Here is a 23263-nt window from a genome sequence, read left to right as displayed (position 1 = left end):
AGACCATCGGGCTTGTTAAACAAAATAGTAGTATCACTGGTTCAAACCCCATGATGGGAACACCTCTGAAGTCTAAGGGTACTGGTTAAAGGCAAAGATTCTGGAGCCAGAAGGCCTGGATTCAAATTTTGAATCTGAATAACTGTGTGACCTTGGGCAAGTCATTCCTCTTTTCTGCACCTCAGTTTCCTCATCTGTAATAGTACATACTTTTTAGGATTATTGGATGATGAACATGTTATAACATGTTATAAATGAACATAGCTAATATGTGTAAAGTGCTTAGTGCCTAGCATGTTATATACACTATATAAGGATGAAAGCAATAAATTAACTTCTTATAGACATTCTGAAATTTACTTCTATGCCAGAGAAATGATCCTTGAAAATAAGCAATGTCACAGGAAAATTGTTGATTGAAGGACCAGTCAGGAAATTTTTTGCCTCATTTTTCGGGGTCCACTAGTTTAAATTTCTGTTATCTCCAAATGAAGTATACATACAGCTACAGCAGACTGCTAGGATTAAACATTTAAAACACACTTTACTTTTATAATGCTGTCTTAGCACGTCTTCTTCCTTTTTAAATGTACCAGGAGTTGCAAAATTGAAAGTTCCCTAGCTTTTGAGAGACCCTGAAATGAACAACAGGAACAAAGGGATGGATAAGCTTTAGGCTTAATCCAACTTCATGGGGAAAAAGTACATCTTATTATCTCTATGGCCAGTTTTATTTGGGACCACGTTTTTAGTGCCCTATTTGGGAAACGGTAAATTTCTAATTTGAGATGTTTCATGCATAGTATCATTTTTGCAGGAGAGCATTTCCCGAGATGTGGTGATGTTTGCAGGGTCAGCCACCCACTGCATGCCAGGACTGACATAGTACATCTTTGATGATATTCCCTGAAGACCCATTTTTTACCTCTAGGTTGACTTTCTTAGAAAGTTAGTATAGAATAATGGAGTTCCTTTATTGGCTTAAGTAAGCAGAAAACACACGCGTAATGTTTTCAGATATACAGCCATACTCAATAAATGATTAATAATTTGCTCATGTGGTATCCAGGAAGAAGTGTTCTGTTGGATAACTTGGTAAGTAATAAGTACGGGATATGCTGAGGGACAACTTTAGAGCTGCTCAACCCTCTGTGTTAATTTCCTTTGTATGTAGAGTACTTGCAATGAATTAGCCATATGGTAAATGGGGTTACAGACTTTTGCACTGTATTCCATAACTAAAAGTTTCCGAATTGAACTTTTTGTTCTGTGCATTGTTTTGTAAACGACAGTAAACTAGCAGTATTGATTTATCGTCCTTCTCAACTGTGCTGCAAGCCACATTCATTTTTTTCTTACACACACACACCGCCCCCCCCACCCAGAGTCAAATTCTTATTTCCACATTTCTCTTGAAGGTCTTTTGCTGAATCCTGCAATATGAATATATTTAAAAAATCCAATTAAAAGAGAATGATGGCACAGAACACATAACTCCCAGAGGAATAAAATCCTTAAGTGTATGAGTTTGGAGGTGAAATATTTTGTAAAGATTGCCATAGGCTTGAATGTTAAGACGTAATGCCAGAGCTTACTGTGGGAGGAACGTATATATCACAATTTTATATTGCTTAAACTGACGTGTTTGGTGGCTAGAATTGGCATCTTCTGGAAACTTGTTAGGAATGCAGAATATCTGGCTTCAACCAGACCTACTGTATTAGAATTTGCATTTTAATGAAAATCCAGGGTAATTCGCATGCACATTAAAGTCTGGGGAGCATAGTAATATGAACCTATTAAATATTTCACGGTTGGATTATAGTACATGACATATAAGAGAAAAAGAATTTCCTACCATAGCAAACATTAAAAAATCCACTTTTGATAATCCTAAAAATTAGTTTATGCTTATCTATTTCTTATTTCATGAAAATTAACATCAATTTTCTACTAAATAATAAAACTACAAGGAGGTACTCAATAATTATTGAAAGCTGACATAACATTAGATTTAAATATTCAAGCTGAAATCACACTGGATTTGGTTTAAAAGGTATCCTTTAAATGGAAAAAAAAAAACAAAAACAGGAAGTGGGAAAAAGAGTAACAGCCAGTTTGGGGGGCCCCCTCTCAGTATCACATTGTATCTACCTGCTTTATCTACTAACATGACATCTCTCTGGAAGTGGTGAGTGACATTCAGGTGTGTCCTCAACACTGAGCACATTTTAAATAAATGAATAACTAAACAATGTTTTTGTTTAATTATTCCTTTATTTAAACATTGAAACATTCTGTTCCTATATAATCTTGATATTACTACTGACCACCGTATACTATTTATCCACTACAAACCTTAATAACATAAATGATGTTACAGTAACAATGTAATGATACTAGAAAGTAAAATCATCAGAGAATACTTAACCAGGACCTACACCTACTTCCAGATTATGAACATGGCTCATTTCATCTCGTCTCCTTGAAAAAGAGTACAAACTCTTTTCATTCACTAGGCTAAGCGTGGCATTAACTTATCCAATAAGCAATTGAATGCTCCAGATAAAAGACATTCTTAAATAGCAAGTATTTGGAACAGGGTTTAAATCAATCTACTTCTTTGGAGAACCTGAGTGCCCTCTAGTGGGATGAAAAGTTAATGCAGACTCCAAGCCTTGGTTCTGGAAACATCTGGGTCACTGGCTAATTCCGTTTTTTTTTTTTTTTTTTTCTTGTCCGGAAAATTTCTTGCATTCTTCACATAAGGTCACAGGTTCTGTGACAACAGAATAATGTGTGTTTTTCTAAGACCGCGGAGGAAAACTGGTGTGCGCTGGAGTTAGATATAACAGCTTGGGGTGGCCACACCCAAAGCAGGCAGCCACTAGCTCTGAGGCCAGCTTCATCCAGCCTGTGTGAGCAGTGAGCTATTGGGGTGGGTGTATAGTCGGTTGGAATAAAAAACACGAGTGACCGATAAGTCAGGAATTTTCCTAAAGATGGTCTGGATTTATCAATGACAAAAATTCTCAATTAATTATGTAATTGACTTATCCTCCATTTCATTTTTAATTGTACAGATTTAACTTTAAAACTCTGCTTAATAGCTACTACTAAATATTCACAGAATTGAGTAACTATTTTGATTCTAAATTACAGGGAGGAAAGCTATTTTATTGCGTGAACCGGCTTTATGACACTCTGAGAGGACATTTCTTGAATCTGAGGAAAATGTAGCCTCCTGCAGCATTTCACCATTGAGAACAAGTTATTTGAAGGTAAATATATTGTGCCAAATAACTAAATGCTTATTCCATGATCTAGCCATTAACAATTAAAAGAATATGAAAGTAAGTAAAAGTATTTTTAATGCAACAGATACAATTCTGCTAAAACTGTTAATGATTAAGGGCAGAGACAATTGCTCTGACAATAAAAACACTCCCTTCCCCGTTAGAATAATTTAGTACAATTATTCGGTAAGTCACATCACAAAACCATGGTTAATTTTAATTAACTTTAAAGTTGTATATTTTAATATGACAAACCATCCAATCCAATAATCATTGATAATTATCATTGAAAAATTAATTTTCTTTCAGAGAATTTTACCATGCGTAGGTAGACAACCACCACCCAGTGTATTAATTTATATCATTAAACCAGCTACCTGCCTTGAGCTACACTGGGTCAGTAACGCTGCTACACTGGGTCAGTCAGTAATGCTTACTGCAGGCTCAGCTTACTCTCCTGGTACGAACTATGCATATAAGATTAAGTGATAAACTACTGCTATTTCTCTTTCAATTTTATCCTGAAAATTTGACAAAATCCTCCTTTACACTTCTAGTTATTTATATATCCATTTATAAGGTGCCCACTTCATTTGAGAAGTTAACAGGGAATATTATATACACCTAGTACAATCTTGCTGAATACAATAATTGTTTAATGAATCAGGAAAAATCTCCCGCCCTGGTGATTAACTGATTATGCTTTGCAACTGGAATGACTTCAAAATCCATTATTTTAATAATGCAGAGGTTGTTCTTCTTTTCATGATTTGCTTACTCATGGCAGAAAGGGCCGTTACGTTTGTCATATTTGGGGTGGGATTTTTATTAATGGGATGGTGGCTATTTCACCATCCATGTTTCTGTGCAGAATCGAGTCGGTATCAAGAATCAGCAATTGGAAGAAGAGTTTAGCAATAAAAACAAAAAGTTAAAATTTTGTGCATAACCTATATTTATATATTTATAGATAGGGTCTATGGACTACAAGGTGAAGATCAAAATATTTCAGTTATATACGGATATTTTCATCCATTGCGGCCACAAACAATTCTCCGCGAAGAATTTTCCAGCAATCTTTGGCACACAAGCCTTGCCCTAAGCAAGCACCTGCACTTGTATCTGACCCACATGAACGTACAAAGTCCCTATAGGAACCGAACATGTATTTGTTTTATAACGTAAAATGAAAGGGGGAATGCATTCTTTTTTTTGGGAGGGGGGGTTGGGAACAGGAGGAAGAAAAGTGAGCACAACAAGGGTTAATCCTTATTCAAATGCAGTCATTCAAACCTTTTGAACAAATATGGCCAGTGAGTCAGGAAACAATAATAGTAATTTAAAATAATAGCAATAATGCTGCTACTGCTGAGTTTGCAGACGCCCGCCTGCATCAGAAACCTCTCGGTGGGGGTGCAGAGCGCAGAGCGAGAGGGCCCCCACCTCCCATTCTCAGAACCTTGCCGGACTGCCAGGCGAACCGCGAACCGCGGGAGGCCGGGGTAGTTCAGGACACTGCGCAGAAACCCGTCTCCCGGCTGCACCCACGCGGGCGAGCGCCCAGCCCTGGGGAGGGGAGCGCAGGGCGCGGCGCGGGGCTCTGCAGGGCTGGCTGCGCTCCACTCGCCGGCTCGCCACGTGCGCCCCCATCCGGCCAGCGGCTGTCGGGCCTGGGCCCCAGCTGGGAAGGGTGGGGCCGAGGCCCTGGCTCAAGGAGCGAGGGCCTCTCCTACCGAGACCATCCAAGGGGTCTCCACCCAGGAAAGCATGGAGAACAGGGCGTGGGCCGTGGGCTTCGGCTACGGGAAACAGCCCCATGCTCCACGGGCTGTGGGAGGGCGAGAAGAGACCCTCCCCGCGCTCCTAGGAAGGGGTCACCTCTGCGGTCCCGCGGCCGGCTGGGGTGGGGCGGCGCCTTTGTGTGGCCGGGCGGGGCTCGAGCCGGCCTTTCCGCAGAGCCACGCACTTTGCTGGGAGGGGCTCGGCGCTGCGACTCCGAGCAACGCCCGCTGTCTGCGCACATCGAGGGGCCCCCGGGCTGTTATGGACTGCGGAGCTGGAAAAAAGGACTCTAGGACGGCAGACCGCTCAAGGGCCCCTCCCCAGCCCCCTTTCCTTGCCCAGTATCTGAGCCTGAGGTCTTTCCGGCTCCGCCTGGGAGGGTAGGGCAGGGCGGAGCTGACCAGAGCAAGCCCTTTTGGCCTCTTTCCCCCTTCTCCGCATCCCGCACCGGGTCCCGCGGAAGGGGTGCTTCCAGCCGCCACCCGACCTCCGGTCCCTCCCTGCCTGTTTCTCCCGGGGCCACCGAGCGCCGAACCGAGGGGTACTGGAGGCGCAAGACCCGGTGGGGATGGCGGCCCTGGATCCGGAACCTCGTTTGGTCTCTGCGTCTCGACCGTCTCTCCGATACAGGCTGAGCCTATGAAAATTGCCGATATTTGGCCCTGTCTGACCTACAAAACATGTTTCACTTGGCTCAGTTTAAGACCTTGACCTCTTTTGTGTCTGTATTATTATGTATACTCGTATCTAGGTTCCAGAAGCTTTTCCCCCAAACGATCAAATGAGTTCAAAGAAGGCTTTATCGCGTTTATGTCTAATAACCCTGTGCAATGCGGTTTTGAAAAGAAAAATGTTAACCCACTTTTCCCCCCTTCCCTCTGTAAAACGGAACAATATGGCCAGGGTGGGAAAGGCGGGGGCAATGGTCAGGTCTCACTCGGAAGCCGAGGGTGGGAGTCGGGAGCGCGAGGCTCCGGGCGTGGCGCTGCTGTCTCCCCAGGGCTGGGCTCCTGGGCGTCGCGCTGCGCTCCGCACCCGGCCCCCTTTCCGCGGCACCGGGTTGGGGGGAGGGGGGAGGGGGAGGGCACCAGCGCGGCTCCGCAAAGGGTGGGGCCATCCGCACTGTGTGCCCAGCTCTGCAGGTGCCTCCCCCCCGGGACGGCTCGTCCTCACACAAAGAAACCCCACCCGAGAGCCTGCGAAACCGCTGTCCCTCCACCCCTCCCCAACCGCGCGCTTCCCCGCCCCTGCAGCTGCCCACCCGCGCCCTCCGTGCCCTCCCGACTTCCTGTCTCCTTCCCCTCCCTTTCCCTAAAACAAAAGAGTGTAGGTCTTCCCCCAACTGCCAACCCCGCCCCGCGCCCTCACCTCTCCGCACCGCGCCCCAGGACCATCAGTTTTTCCGACCAGACAATGCGATACATTTGCCCGGTTCTCCCGCCTCCCTCGTCTCCACCCATCTTTCAAACAGCCTAGATGGGACCGCTTTGACTTTGCATTTTTCTTTTTCCTTTCTCCCGTCCCCTTTTCTCTCCCCTATTTTCTTTCTTTTCTTTTCTTTTTTTTAACTAGAGAAGAAATAAAGGATGTTACAAAGCACTTTCCAAAATGTCCCTTAACCCCATTTAAGGCATACAGTTCGAGTAGACCCCTCCCCCCCACGACTGAGCCCTAATTTTAAATATGGAAACAGAATAAATTCGCTACCCATGGGACGGCAACTTACCTTCTTCCACCTTTAAAAAAAAATCCTTAGCTTTAGATTTTCAAGGATCCCCTTTTTGCCCTCCCTCAAACCCCAGAGCGGCCTCCATCCTTCCCGATTGCTATGTTAACAGTAATGACTTTTTCTCTATAAAATATCTCCGAATGTCTTCCAAGCTGTAAGAGAGAGGGTGAGAGGTGGGCTCCAGGTCGAGCCGAGGAAGAACGAGGCGCGATGCCTTACCCATTGCTGTTTTAGCCATTGTAGGGATGTGCAGATGCTGAGCGTTGGCGAAGGCGGAGGGTCCAGCTACAGCAGCGGAGAGAGCGAGAGAGAAGACTGAATAAGGCACTGAGTCTGCAGAGTGGGACCGTGCGAGAGAAAGAGCAAGAAGAGGCAGGAGCCCATGAATAATTATCACTCAGAAGCTCAAGCAGATTGGCTCCCAAGGTCCCCTGACATGACTCCCGCAGAGTCAGAATCTCCAAGCATTAAATATTGATCGGCCAATGGTGCTGGAGTACAAAGTACCAGAATGCAGTTTGAAATGGAAATCAGTCCTTCCCTGCCAGCTCCCCCCGTTTTGGGGGCCTGATAGTACAGTCCAAGTAGAGTGGAGCCTTAGCCCAGAATCCTTCTAGGAGCTAAGAACTGGGCTGTACCTACCTGGGAGCCAGGAGGCTTGACTTGATTTGCACGTGTTTCATTGAACAAATAGACATAAAACAAGGAAAGGGATTCAGAGGCCTGAGAAGTCTTCATGCCATGCTGACTGTCAGAAACATTTGTTTCAACACTGTTTTTACTCGTTCATGTTTCCTCTTTCACCTTTGGCCATGTCTCTGGTAGATTCTAGTCTCTCAGGGTGACCTCATGTCTGGCTATGGTGGTAACTCAGAGGAGAACTGCACTATTGTCCTTTGTCTCCTAGCACATCTGAACTAAGATGTCGCTGGACTCTTGAGGATCTCTCAGTAGAGCAAGGCCTGATATTTTCTACTTTTGGCACAGAAGGAAGGGGCTGCCTGGGTTGCTTGGGAATAAGGACAAGTAGTTATGGTCTACCTGGGACTTTGTGGAAAAGGATGAGAGTTAGCCTCCTGTGACTGGGTCCTGTCTGACTGGTAACAGGGCAGAACCAACCTGACTGGTTGGCTTGAGAATTGGACGAGCCACAGGTGGGTGGATGCCATGCTACCCTGGAGATGTAGGATTACATGGATAGAAACCTCAGTGACCCTTCCAGGGCTCTAAGGAGAACCCTTTACACTGAAAGCTTAATGGAGCTGAGAGGCATGATCTGGGGCATGATTTTTTCTGAGATCCAGAGCACCATTGATACAGGGCAAAGCAAGATGTGTCCATGTTTCAGGCTGAGCAATGTGAGGATCTCTGAGACCAGTTGCAGAAAGTGATTCATTACAAACAAGGTATTCCTTAATTCCTTCCTACTCACTTAATGAATGCCATTCATTAATTCATTCTTTCTCACTTGACTCACATGAATATTCATTGAGCATTTACCATGAGCCAAGCTCTGAGGATACAGCAGTGAGAAAGATTTTAGGACTTGTTCTCATGGAGCTTTTTTTTTTAAATTTATTTTTTATTGAAGTATAGTTGAATTACAATGTTGTTTTAACTACTGCTGCACCTCAAAGTGACTCAGTTATATATATATATATATATATATATATATATACACACACACACATTCTTTTTCATATTCTTTTCCTTTATGGTTTATCACAGGATATATATATATATATATATATATTTAAACATTTTTATTGAAGTATAATTGCTTTACAATGGTGTGTTAATTTCTGCTTTATAATTAAGTGAATCAGTTATACATATATATCTATCCCGATATGTCTTCCGTCTTGCGTCTCCCTCCCTCCCAGCCTCCCTATCCCACCCCTCTGGTAGTCACAGAGCACCGAGCTGATCTCCCTGTGCTATGCGGCTGCTTCCCACTAGCTATCTGTTTTACGTTTGGGAGTGTATATATGTCCATGACACTCTCTCACTTTGTCCCAGCTTACCCTTCCCCCTCCCTGTAACCTCAAGTCCATTCGCTAATAGTTCTGCATCTTTATTCCCGTCTTGCCCTTAGGTTCTTCATGACTTTTTTTTTTTTTAAGATTCCATATATATGTGTTAGCATACGGTATTTGTTTTTCTCTTTCTGACTTACTTCACTCTGTATGACAGACTCTAGGTCCATCCACCTCAGTACCAATAACTCAATTTCGTTTCCTTTTATGGCTGAGTAATATTGCATTGTATATATGTGCCACATCTTCTTTATCCATTTGTCTGTCGATGGACACTTAGGTTGCTTCCATGTCCTGGCTATTGTAAATAGTGCTGCAATGAATATTGTGGTATATGACTCTTTTTGAATTATTGTTTTCTCAGGATATATGCCCAGTAGTGGGATTGCTGGGTTGTATGGTAGTTCTATTTTTAGTTTTTTAAGGAACCTCCATACTGTTCTCCATAGTGGCTGTATCAATTTACATTCCCACCAGCAGTGCAAGAAGGTTCCCTTTTCTCCACACCCTCTCCAGCATTTATTGCTTGTAGATTGTTTGATGATGGCCATTCTGACCGGTGTATCACAGGATATCGAATATAGTTCCCTGTGCTATACAACAGGACCTTGTTGTTTATCTGTTCTATATATACCAGTTTTCATCTTCTAATCCCAAACTCCCACTCCTACCCTCTCCCATGATCCTCCGCCTTGGCAACCACGAGTCTATTCTCTATGTCCCTGATTCTGTTTCTGTTTCATAGATAGGTTCATTTGTGTCATATTTTAGATTCCATATATGTGATGTCATATTGTATTTGTCTTTTGGACTTACTTCATTTAGTATGATAATCTCTAGCTGCATCATGGAACATCACTGTTAATTTAACTCTTCTGTGACTTCACTGAAACTTCCTGCAATCTAAGTCCATCCAGAATCTGTGGTTTTGACATTTGAAAAATAGACAAATAATCTCGAATCCCATTGCATTTTGAAGCTAAAAGAATAGTGCATTGTTGAAATCATGTACAGGTACAAAAGTGGCAAGTTTTTAATTTTATAGAAATGATTAGAATTTTTCTCATGAATGAAATAAGTTCTTAGCAGCTTTCTGTCAAACCACCTTTCAAAATTTCTTTCTAGCTTCATGAGTAATATGTAGTTTTGAATGCATAAAACCATTTGAAAATAACAGGGTACTCTCCTTGGTGCTGAAATAAATTTCTTCACCTCCTATTAACTTGTAAGACATTTTAACTCCATGGACATCTTGCTGAATGATAGAAAGCTACAGGAGCTGGAGCAGTTCTAACCTGCTGAATCATAGGAAAAATAAAAGATAAAGTGGAGATCAATAAAATCATTTCTTGAACAGGAAGATTAGAAATTATGTTTCCTGTCATTGTACAGGTCTGTGACTATGACACAGCAAGAGAGCAATATGGAATTTGGCAGCGTCTGGAAATAAACAGCCCTTTTCTCCCTCTCTATAGTCACTTCCCACTTTAAATGTGACAGCTAATTCCCTCTCAGTGGAGTAGTTTCCAATCGTGAGATGAGGGATCTTCAGTATGTCTGTGTGATTAATATCTTTAAAGTATTCCTCTTCTCCCCACCACACCCTTTCCCCTCAGGCTATGTGTCATTACTACCCATTCTTTAGCTTCCTTGGAGAAAAAGGTCCCTAAGTCATGGCATTAATGTCTTTAACAACCACCATTAACAGTTGAACAAGATCTATTGCACTTTTGATCACTGTGAGTAAAACAAAACAAAACACACATTTTATGGTCTAATCTCTCACTCTCTGGGAACATTACTTACTGATGTATAGGAATGTGAGATGGAGGTCAGTGTTCACAGGGGCAAGTGTTAGATGGGTGACTCTTATCTATTTCTGACTTTCTAGGTGCTAGCTACTTAACCCCCATTATGTATGATTTTCAAATAATGTCAAGCTGGGGCTATCATCAACTGCCTAAGAAAAACTAAATAAATTCAAAGAGCTGAGTTACATCAATTATTGTTATATATTTATGTTCTTTTAACATAACAATGTCAAGCATGCATCTTAGCCTGATGGGGTAGGGGCAAAATAGGGACAGAGAAATTATCTCATATTCAATAGTTTAATCATTATTCATTCATTTGTTCAGTTCATTCATACAGCAAATATTTATTTAATGACATTTCAGGTTTTTATATTATGAAATCAGCTAAGCTTCTCCTTAGTGTCTAAAAAATTATAAAATAAAGGAAGCTATAACCCTCACCTTCTTAAGAAAATGTTATTAATTTTGAAGGATGAATATTATCCTGTGTATCAGTTAGAGTGCTTTTGGTTGCAAAGAATAGAAAAAACAATGCAAACTAGCTTTGATAATAGAAGGGGATTTGTCAGCTCATCTAACTATAGAGATTGAGCAGGTCCCAGAGGTCTGAAGATGAGAATCAGCTTTCCATGAAGCAAATGTTTTTTTTTTTTGTTTTTTTTAAACATCTTTATTGGAGTATAATTGCTTTACAATGGTGTGTTAGTTTCTGCTTTATAACAAAGTGAATCAGTTATACATATACATATGTTCCCATATCTCCTCCCTCTTGCGTCTCCCTCCCTCCCACCCTCCCTATCCCACCCCTCTAGGTGGTCACAAAGCACCGAGCTGAGCTCCCTGTGCCATGCAGCTGCCCGTGAAGCAAATGGTTTTGATGAGGATGGTGGATGCCAAAATTAAAGAATAGGTACTAGATCTGTACAATGTAAATAAGGACAACAATTCCTATATTACAGAATTTGGGATAGGCTGAAGGGTTACCATGTGTAAACTGCCTAAATCACCATAAATGTTTAATAAATTATGGCTACGATGTTTATGGTTTTTAATACAATTAACATTTTTACAGGTAGGGACTGGGTAGTGTATATCTTTATATCCCTTTTAGTGCTTGGCTTCATGATTCACATGGTAGATGGTCAATAAATGCATGTGAAATAATAACAACAACAACAATTTTCAACACTGTTGAAAATAAATCAAGATGACTGAACCCAGTGAAACCATAGCGATGCTTCTAACAGCCCTTCTTTGCTTAGCTCATCTTGGGAGCAGGTACTAAGCTGTTTACTATTGTTTCTTTATTTATATCCTGCCCCATTCCCAAAAGGACTTAAGGGGATAAAGCTCATGTCAGTAGAAGATCCTTGGTAGTTTTAAAAATCTTTAACAGCAGTAAGAGCAAGTTGTGGAAATCAAAGGCGTGCTAACAGAGATTTTAATTACTGTGGCTTTCGGTGGTGTATTGTGTATTATCTCTGCAAGGAGGCATGAGGTGTTGGTTTCTTTCCAAACTGTAGAGGAGCAGTTGCTTTGGAGGATTAGCTGATGTCATCTAATACAGTCATGTGATTTTCTGCTAATAATAATCAAGGGTCTGGGAAGGAATCTTAAAGTAATTATTAAAAGTTAGTGAGATATGAAAAATATTGCTATAATTGAATTAATTGTTTTGATCTGACCTCAGTTGATTACAAAAGAAGTTTATGAAAAAGAAAAAAAAGGCATAGAATTTTTTTAGGGGATTGGAAATGCAGTAAAAGCTGAAAATATCTAGAGATGCACCTAAAAGAGTAACACAAACACATGAAAAAAGTTAACTGATTAACATTTTAATCATTTTGCCACATTTAAACCCTTATAGGTTAATGAAAAATAAAAGGACCCGATGTCCTTTATCATGTATTTATTTTTTGTTTTTGTTTTATTTAAAATTTTTATTTTATATTGGAGTATAGTTGACTTACAATGTTGTGTTAGTTTGAGGCGTACAGCAAAATGATTCAGTTATACATATACATGTATCTATTATTTTGAATTTCTTTTCCCATTTAGGTTATTACAAAATATTGAGCAGAGTTCCCCTGTGCTATACAGTAGGTCATTGTTGGTTATCTATTTTAAAAATAGCAGTGTGTATATGTCAATGTCAAACTCCCAATCTATCCCTCCCCCCAGCTTTCCCCCCTGGTAACCATCAATTCATTCTCTACATCTGTGAGATTGTTTCTATTTTGTAAATAAGTTTATTTGTATCGATTATCCTAGATTCCACATATAAGCGATATCATATGATATTTGTCTTTCTCTGTCTGACTTACTTCACTTAGTATGATAATCTCCATGTCCATCCATGTTGCTGCAAATGGCATTATTTTGTTCTTTTTTATGGCTGAGTAATATTCCATTGGATATATGTACCTCATCTTTATCCATTCATTTGTCGCTAGGCATTTAGGTTGCTTCCATATTTTGGCTATTGTAAATAGTGCTGCAATGAACTCTGGGGTGCATGTATCCTTTTGAACCATGTTTTTCTCAGGATGTATGCCCAGTAGTGGGATTGCTGGGTCATATGGTAGTTCTATTTTTAGTTTTTTAAGGAGTCTCCATAGTGGCTGTACCAATTTACATTCCCGCCAACAGTGTAGGAGGGCTCCCTTTTCTCCACATCCTCTCCAGCATTTATTGTTTGTAGTGATGTTCTTTAATAGAACCATCCAATATGGTTTATTTAAAAGGAAAATCATTTCAAGGAGGGAGTTAGTGTTCTCTATTAACAATGAAATCTACATCGTTCAGTAAGTTCTGGTTGATTCTGCAGTGGTGAATGAACATATCATTATTTTCCTCTTAGGTTAGTTATTAAAAATGAAGAATGCTTAGTTAATTATTATCTCATTTCTTATCCCTGGGGTTTTCTTTATGTCCAAATGGGACTTGCACATATTAGTAATAAGAATAATTTACCCAGAAGCAAAATGACTTATTGAAATTCGTAAGTATTATTGACGATTTTATAATTGAACTTTTCTGGAAATGAACTTGCACTAATCATAAGAAAGACTTAATGAACATTTAATAAGTTGAATCCCTACATTAAATTGGTAATGTTGAAAAACTATTTGCTATCTTGACAGCAACTACTGTAATGTTTTCCTTCTTTCTGTGTGTTGACTTACAACTTCAGTCCAAGGAGAACATTAGGTGGACACCACTGAAGCTGGGAAGCTGATTCCCCTTGGGATTCCACTCATCATTTTAGCTTTCAACACTCGAGTGAGAACACAACAGAGGCAATATTGAAGTGTTTGGAAGAGAAACCTAGAAGTATGACTCACTCCATTTATCCCACAGGGCTTATTCTATTTTATTTTTTAAACAGAAGCCCCACCATAAACATTGCACTATACATACAGTTAACATTAGTTGCCTAAGAACTTTGTTTTATTTAAGTCGCATCTGGAAGGACGAGGAGGGGGAATTAGGAAAGAGAAAAGCAAAAGCAATTTATTGTACAGCCTTCCAAAGATACTTTTCCACTAATCATTTATTAACACATTCTCTAACCCTCTGAACTTCCCCACCCCATCCTGCTTTATTATGAGATGGAATTGAATTAATAGATATAGGTAGAATTTTTAAAAAGTGATTTCATAAAAAATTCAGTTTGACAGTAACATTAGCCTTGAGCTCTGCTATAGACAGTAGAACCATGGCTCACAGGCCCAGCCGCTCCGCGGCATGTGGGATCTTTCTGGACCGGGGCACGAACCCGTGTCCCCTGCATCGGCAGGCGGACTCTCAACCACTGCGCCACCAGGGAGGCCCATCTTTTCATACCTGCATGGACTCTTCCTTCTTCCTCTTTTTTTCTTCAGTTGCTTCCTTAATCATAGGGTGACTAATTACAGCTAACTTTTCAGGAATTCAGGTCAGCGACAAGGGAGAAATGTACAGATTAGGTAGCAAATGGTGCCTACAGTTTTCCTCTTTGGGTTTATTTAGAATATGCAGGAAATGTCTTCTTTTGGAAAAACGGTTTCAAAAACTTGTGCACACATCTTATATTATCAAAATTAAGAATATTTACTAAGAATATTTTTGTGATGAACAATTTGAAATGGACCCAAAGGAAGAGAGAACAATTAATGAACTCATGTCAATCAAGTTAAAAAACTATCAAGATTTCCTTGCTTCTATTTTTAAATTTTTCTTTATTTTTTCCACCTTTGTTGAAATCTTTAAGAGGAAATAGACATTATTTAAATTTGCTCTTACATATTTAAGTAGGTATCTCTAAAACATATGCACCTTTTCTTACATAAATACAATTCTATTGTCACACTTAACAATTTTAGTAATTCATTGGTAACATCTAATACCTGGCTCATAATCACATTTTCACGATGGTTTTGAAAATGCTTTTTTACAGTTTATTTTTTTGAAATGGTACCTAAATATGGTGCACACATTCTATTCTGTTTTATGTTTCTCAAATCTCTTTTAATCTGCAGCAGACATCCCTTCATTTAAAAAATTCCTGCCATTGAGTTATTGCAGAAACTGGATCAATTTTCCTATGAACTATTTTACATTCTGCAGGTAAGTTGGTCACTTAACTTTTTACTGAGTTTCCTGTAAATGGAAGTCAAATTTCAAGTCTTGATTAGATACAGGATCATCTTGTCAAAGAATAACTCGGATGTATTCAGTTTAATTAAAAGCATAGCTGATATTTATTCACATGTGATGAAGATCAATCATGGAACTGAGGCAACGAATGGTTTATAAAAGCAAAAACCACAGCATCAGAGGAACAGTGAAATATTATTTTTGGTCCATGGGCAAGGTGGTTAGTTAAAATTTATTAGTTAAAATTTATCAGGGGGAACATTTTCCTTGAAGCAAGGTGGCATTCATCAGGGACTGTCAGGGAAGGCAACTTTAGTTATTTATGAGTTTTCTGAGAAATCCTGTGACTGAAAGTGATTGTCTTATTTCTGGGTATGGCTTTTGCTGAACTCTTGGCTGGACTTCTGCTGAACTCCGCTCCTTCATTAAGGTAAGACTGTAACATTTCTCTATTAGCATAACTTTGTTCTCATTTTGGTCAAAGTCAGCTGAGTGAGCCATAATGGCTTCAGTCTTCTTCTTCTTCTTTTTTTTTTTTTTTTTGTGGTATGCGGGCCTCTCACTGTTGTGGTCTCTCCCATTGCAGAGCACAGGCTCCGGACACGCAGGCTCAGCGGCCATGGCTCACGGGCCCAGCCACTCCGCGGCATGTGGGATCTCCCAGACCGGGGCACGAACCCATGTCCCTTGCATCGGCAGGCGGACTCTCAACCACTGCGCCACCAGGGAAGCCCATTCTTTTTGATGTAGTAACATCAGCTGAGCGTCAGCCTGGCATATTGGCACTGTGGTAATTTTTAAGCACCTGCATATCTTTCAGTAGAAAAGGCAAGATGAATCATAAATATCAAAAGAAATATTTGGAATCCCACTATTTGTACCTAGTTTTTTTAAAATATAAATTTATTTATTTATTTATACGGTTCTTATTAGTCAACCATTCTTATTAGTCAACCATTCCTATTAGTCAACCATTTTATACATATTAGTGTATACATGTCAATCCCAATCTCCCAATTCACCACCCTACCCCACTCCCTGCCGCTTTCCCCCCTTGGTGTCCATACATTTGTTCTCTATATCTGTGTCTCAGTTTCTGCCCTGCAAACTGGTTCATCTGTACCAATTTTCTAGGTTCCACATATATGCATTAATATACGATATTTGTTTTTCTCTTTCTGACATACTTCACTCTGTATGACAGTCTCTAGATCCATCCACATCTCTACAAATGACCCAATTTCACTCCTTTTTATGGCTGAGTAATATTCCATTGTATATATGTACCACATCTTCTTTATCCATTTGTCTGTCGATGGGCATTTAGGTTGCTTCCATCACCTGGCTATTGTAAATAGTGCTTCAGTGAATATTGGGGTGCATGGGTCTTTTAGAATTATGGTTTTCTCTGGGTATATGCCCAGTAGTGGGATTGCTAGGTCATATGGTAATTCTATTTTTAGTTTATTAAGGACCCTCCATACTGTTCTCCATAGTGGCTGTATCAATTTACATTTCCACCAACAGTGCAAGAGGGTTCCCTTTTCTCCACACCCTCTCCAGCATTTATTGTTTGTAGATTTTTTGATGATGGCCATTCTGACTGGTGTGAGGTGATACCTTGTTGTAGTTTTGATTTGCATTTCTCTAACAGTTAGTGATGTTGAACATCTTTTCATGTGCCTCTTGAGCATCTGTATGTCTTCTTTGGAGAAATGTCTATTTAAGTCTTCTCCCCGTTTTTGGATAGAGTTGTTTGTTTTTTTAATATTGAGCTGCATGAGCTGTTTATATATTTTGAAGATTAGTCCTTTGTCCGTTGATTTGTTTGCAAATATTTTCTCCCATTCTGTGGGTTGTCTTTTTGTCTTGTTTATGGTTTCCTTTGCTGTGCAAAAGCTTTGAAGTTTCATTAGGTCCCATTTGTTTATTTTTGTTTTTAGTTCCATTACTCTAGGAGTTGGATCAAAAAAGATCTTACTGTGATTTATGTCAAAGAGTGTTCTTCCTATGTTTTCCTCTAAGAGTTTTAAAGCATCCAGTCTTACATTTAGATCTTCAATCCATTTTGAGTTTATTTTTGTGTATGGTGTTAGGGAATGTTCTAATTTTATTCTTTTACATGTAGCGGTCCAGTTTTCCCAACACAATTTTTTGAAGAGACTGTCTTTTCTCCATTGTATATCCTTGCCTCCTTTGTCATAGATCAGTTGACCATAGGTGTGTGGGTTTATCTCTGGGCTTTCTATCCTGTTCCATTGATCTATATTTCTGTTTTTGTGCCAGTACCATATTGTCTTGATTACTGTAGCTTTGTAGTATAGTCTGAAATCAGGGAGTCTGATTCCTCCACTCCGTTGTTTTCTCTGAAGACTGTTTTGGCTATTCGGGGTCTTTTGTGTCTCCATACAAGTTCTAAGATTTTTGTTCTAGTTCTGTAATAAATGCCATTGGTAATTTGATAGGGATTGCATTGAATCTGTAGATTGCTTTGGGTAGTATAGTCATTTTCACAATGTTGATTCTTCCAATTCAAGGACATGGTATATCTTTCCATCTTGGTATCATCTTTAATTTCTTTCATCAGTGTCTTATACTTTTCTGCATACAGGTCTTTTGTCTCCCTAGGTAGGTTTATTCCTAGGTATTTTATTCTTTTTGTTGCAGTGGTAATTGGGAGTGTTTCCTTAATTTCTCTTTCAGATTTTTCATCATTAGTTTATAGGAATGCAAGAGATTTCTGTGCATGAACTTTGTATCCTGCAACTTTACCAAATTCATTGGTTAGCTCTAGTAGTTTTCTGGTGGCGTCTTTAGGATTCTCTATGTATAGTATCATGTCATCTGCAAACAGTGACAATTTTCCTTCTTCTTTCCCGATTTGTATTACTTTTATTTCTTTTTCTTCTCTGATTGCCATGGCTAGAACTTCCAAAACTATGTTGAATAATAGTGGTGAGAGTGGACATCCTTGTCTTGTTCCTGATCTTAGAGGAAACAGTTTCAGTTTTTCACCATTGAGAGTGATGTTTGCTGTGGGTTTGTTGTATATGGCCTTTATTATATTGAGGTAGGTTCCCTCTATGCCCATTTTCTGAAGAGTTTTTTTCATAAATGGGTGTTGAGTTTTCTCAAAGGCTTTTTCTGCATCTATTGTGAAGATCATATGTTTTTCTTCTTCAATTTTTAAATATGGTTTATCACGTTGAATGATTTGTGTATATTGAAGAATCCTTGCATCCCTGGGATAAATCTCACTTGATCATGGGGTATGAGACTTTTAATGTGTTGTCGGATTCTGTTTGCTAGTATTTTGTTGAGGATTTTTGCATTTATATTCATCAGTGATATTGGTCTGTAATTTTCTTTTTTTGTGGTGTATCTTTTTCTGGTTTTGGTATCAGGGTGATGGTGGCCTGATAGAATGAGTTTGGGAGCGTCCCTTCCTCTGCATTTTTTGGAAAAGTTTGAGAAAGATGGGTGTTAGCTGTTCTCTAAATATTTGATAGAACTCACCTGTGAAGCCATCTGGTCCTGGACTTTTGTTTGTTGGAAGATTTTTAACCACAGTTTCAATCTTGTTACTTGTGATTGGTCTATTCATATTTTCTATTTCTTCGTGGTTCAGTCTTGGAAGATTATACCTTTCTAAGAATTTGTCCATTTCTTCCAGGTTGTCCATTTTATTGGCATAGACTTGCTTGTAGTAGTCTCTTAGGATGTTTTGTATTTCTGTGGTGTCTGTTGTAACTTCTCCTTTTTCATTTCTAATTTTATTGATTTGAGTCCTCTCCCTCTTTTTCTTGATGAGTATGGCTAATGGGTTATCAATTTTGTTTATCTTCTCAAAGAACCAGCTTTTAATTTTATTGAAATTTGCCATTGTTTCTTTGTTTCTATTTCATTTATTTCTGCTCTGATCTTTATGATTTCTTTCCTTCTGCTGACTTTGGATTTTGTTTGTTCTTCTTTCTCTAGTTCCTTTAGGTGTAAGGTTAAATTGTTTATTTGAGATTTTCCTTCTTTCTTGAGGTAGGCTTGTATAGCTATAAACTTCCCTCGTAGAACTGTTTTTGCTGCATCCCATAAGTTTTGGATCATCATGTTTTCATTGTCATTTGTCTCTAGGTATTTTTTAATTTCATCTTTGATTTCTTCAGTGATCTCTTCATTATTTAGTAACGTATTGTTTAGCCTCCATGTGTTTGTGCTTTTTACGTTTTGCTCCCTGTAATTCATTTCTAATCTGATAGCATTGTGGTCAGAAAAGATGCTTGTTATAATTTCAATTTTCTTAAATTTACTGAGGCTTGATTTGTGACCCAAGATGTGATCTATCTGGGAGAGTGTTCTGTGCGCGCTTGAGAAGAAAGTGTAATCTGCTGTTTTTGGATGGAATATCCTATAAATATCAATTAAATCTCTCTGGTCTATTGTGTCATTTAAAGCTTGTGTTTCCTTATTAATTTTCTGTGTGGATGATCTGTCCATTGGTGTAAGTAAGGTGTTAAAGTCCCCAACTATTATTGTGTTACTGTTGATTTCCTCTTTTATAGCTGTTAGGAGTTGCCTTATGTATTGAGGTACTCCTATGTTGGGTGCATATATATTTATAATTGTTATATCTTCTTCTTGGATTGATCCCTTGATCATTACGTAGTGTCCTTCCTTGTCTCTTGTAACATTCTTTATTTTAAAGTCTATTTTTTCTGATATGAGCATTGCTACTCCAGCTTTCTTTTGATTTCCATTTGCATGGAGTATCGTTTTCCATCCTCTCACTTTCAGTCTCTATGTGTCCCTGGATCGGAAGTGGGTCTCTTTTAGACAGCATATAGATGTGTCTTGTTTTTGTATCCATTCAGCAAGCACATGTCTTTTGGTTGGAGCATTTAATCCATTCATGTTTAAGGTAATTATTGATATGTATGTTCCTATTACCATTTTCTTAATTGTTTTGGGTTTGTTTCTGTAGGTCCTTTTTTTCTCTTGTGTTTCCCACTTAGAGAAGTTCCTTTAGCATTTGTTGTAGAGGTGGTTTTGTGGTGCTGAATTCTCTTAGCTTTTGCTTGTCTGTAAAGCTTTTGATTTCTCCATCTAATTTGAATGAGATCCTTGCTGGATAGAGTAAGTTTGGTTGTAGGTTCTTCTCTTTCATCACTGTAAGTATATCATGCTACTCCCTTTTGGCTTGTAGAATTTCTGCTGAGAAATCAGCTGTTAACCTTATGGGAGTTCCCCTGTATGTTATTTGTCAGTTTTCCCTTGCTGCTTTCAAATTTTTTCTTTGTCTTTAATTTTTGCCAATTTGATTACTATGTGTCTCGGCATGTTTCTTCTTGGGTTTATCCTGTATGGGACTCTCTGCACTTCCTGGACTTGGGTGGCTATTTCCTTTCCCATGTTAGGGAATTTTTTGACTATAATCTCTTCAAATATTTTCTCGGGTCCTTTCTTTCTCTCTTCTCCTTCTGGGACCCCTATAATGTGAATGTTGTTGCTTTTAATGTTGTCTCAGAGGTCTCTTAGGCTGTCTTCATTTCTTTTCATTGTCTTCTCTTTATTCTGTTCCATCGCAGTGAATTCCATCATTCTGTCTTCCAGGTCACTTATCCTTTCTTCTGCCTCAGTTATTCTGCTATTGATTCCTTCTAGTGTATTTTTCATTTCAGTTATTGTATTGTTCATCTCTGTTTGTTTGTTCTTTAATTCTTCTAGGTCTTTGTTAAACGTTTCTTGCATCTTCTCGATCTTTGCCTCCATTTTTTTTTCCAAGGTCCTGGATCATCTTCACTATCTTTATTCTGAATTCTTTTTTCTAGATGGTTGCCTATCTCCACTTCATTTAGTTGTTTTTCTGGGGTTTTATCTTCTTCCTTCATCTGGTACATAGCTCTCTGCCTTTTCATCTTGTATATCTTTCTGTGAACGTGGATTTTGTTCTACAGGCTGCAGGATTGTAGTTCTTCTTGTTTCTGCTTTATGCCCTTTTGTGGATGAGGTCTCTAAGAGGCTTGTGCAAGTTTCCTAATGGGAGGGACTGGTGGTGGGTAGAGCTGGCTGTTGCTCTAGTGGGCAGAGCTCACCTAAAGTTTATTCTGCTTGTCTGCTGATGGGTGGTGCTGGGTTCCCTCCCTCTTGGTTGTTTGGCCTGAGGCGACCCAATAGTGGAACATACCCAGGCTCCTTGGTGGTGCTAATGGCAGACTCCGGGAGGGCTCACACCAAGGAGTAGTTCCCAGAACTTCTGCTGCCAGTGTCCTTGCCCTCCTGGTGAAACAGAGTCACCCCCTGCCTCTGCAGGAGATCCTCCAACACCAGCAGGTAGGTCTGGTTCAGTCCTATGTGGTCACTGCTCCTTCCCCTGAGCCCCGAAGCACACACTACTTTTTGTGTGCCCTCCAAGAATGGGGTCTCTGTTTCTCCTAGTCCTGTTGAAGTCCTGCAATCAAATCCTGCTAGCCTTCAAAGTCTGGTTCTCTAGGAATTCCTCCTCTCGTTGCTGGACCCCCATATTGGGAAGCCTGACGTGGGACTCAGAACCTTCACTCCAGTGGGTGGACTTCTGTGGTATAAGTGTTCTCCAGTTTGTGAGTCACCCCTTCAGCAGTTATGGGATTTGATCTTATTGCGAATGTGCCCCTCCTACCATTCATTGTGGCTTCTCCTTTGTCTTTCGATGTGGGATATCTTATTTGGTGAGTTCCAGTGTATTCCTGTCGATGATTGCTCAGCAGTTAGTTGTCATTCCAGTGTTCTCAAAGAGGGCGTGAGAGCACGTCCTTCTACTCCACCATTGAACTAATCTCTTGTACCTAGTTCTTAATTGGCCTAGAATCAACCAGGAGTATAAGTCCAATGGATCAGTTTGCTCAACCTTAAAAACTATGTGCCTATTTCCACCCCCTTTAAAAAATTAATGATTCCACTTCCATGGATCACATATTTCAGTCTGAAGAAGAAATCCTCATGATTTCTGGTGTCTTGAATCATTTCTGATAAGTTACCATGAAAGGCTCCCCATCAAAATTATGAGAAGAGGGATTTGTTATGAATCCTAAGGAAGGCAGTATGATTTTCTCAAAGTGTAGGTCATTTTTGATGTCATTAGCATAGTATGCCCATCTAATTATACAGGAAAAGTAATCCCTTGTGTGTATATCAAGAGGACATAAAGATAAAAGGAACTAAAAAGAACTAGGGCAGGATGATGTAGTCAGTATGGGAGTACGATCTAGATACATAGGAAGAAAGATCCCCTAAGGGTACATGTTGTACCCTTTTCATGTAGTCGGCATGGGAGTACAATATAGATACATAGGAAGAAAGATCCCCTAAGCATACGTGTTGAGGGTACATAAATTTATAGATATAATTGTAGAGAACAAACACTCTAGGTAGACTTAAACCATGTAGTGGTTTCTGAAGAGCTTGGAGAAATGGTTGATTCCACAGCTGGGACAGAAAAAAATTCAAGATGAGTCTGAAGCACTTCATTGTGTCAAAAAGTAAGGAAGTTCTAAAAAAAAATGACATTGTAAAAATGACACAGGAGCCAGTTTGAAGGGCTCTCAATCGGACAATGTTATCATCAACACAAATATAGCAGTAATGGATGAGAACCCATTAAATAAAAAGCTCCTCTTTATCATAGAATGTTATATAATAAATGTAGAAAGAAAGAGAGCTGGGAAAAAAAAATTCACCATTCTGCAACCACCATAGTGATAAGTGACTTAGGCAAGAATCATTAATAAATGCTAACACCATTAGGTGAAAGTTTGATGAGGGACAGATAATTAAACTGTCTCAGAGTATTTCCCCACACATTACTTATTCCCCCCACCCCCCGAGATTACTTATTAATTACAAAGGGTATATTGATAATTTTACATGGAGAAAACTTGTGGGAGCCATCTAAACCAAGTGATTGAATCTAACATCACTAGTACTGTGATAAACTAATGT

General features: G+C 39.6%; 1 protein-coding gene across 1 annotated transcript in view; it reads right to left on the bottom strand.

The window, feature by feature from the left end:
- Window positions 1-7417, bottom strand: part of STMN2 (stathmin 2) — a 53565-nt gene extending 46148 nt beyond the window's left edge. The window contains exon 1 of the mRNA XM_032610607.1: window positions 7027-7417. Coding sequence (XP_032466498.1) covers window positions 7027-7045 — 19 coding nt within the window. The 5' untranslated portion in view covers window positions 7046-7417. The remainder of the gene's footprint in view (window positions 1-7026) is intronic.
- Window positions 7418-23263: the final 15846 nt, after the last annotated feature.

This window comes from Phocoena sinus, chromosome 17 (genome assembly GCF_008692025.1).
Source record: "Phocoena sinus isolate mPhoSin1 chromosome 17, mPhoSin1.pri, whole genome shotgun sequence".
NCBI lineage: Eukaryota > Metazoa > Chordata > Mammalia > Artiodactyla > Phocoenidae > Phocoena > Phocoena sinus.
Note: the sequence above shows the minus strand (reverse complement) of the source record. Positions and strands in the feature narration are given on the sequence as shown.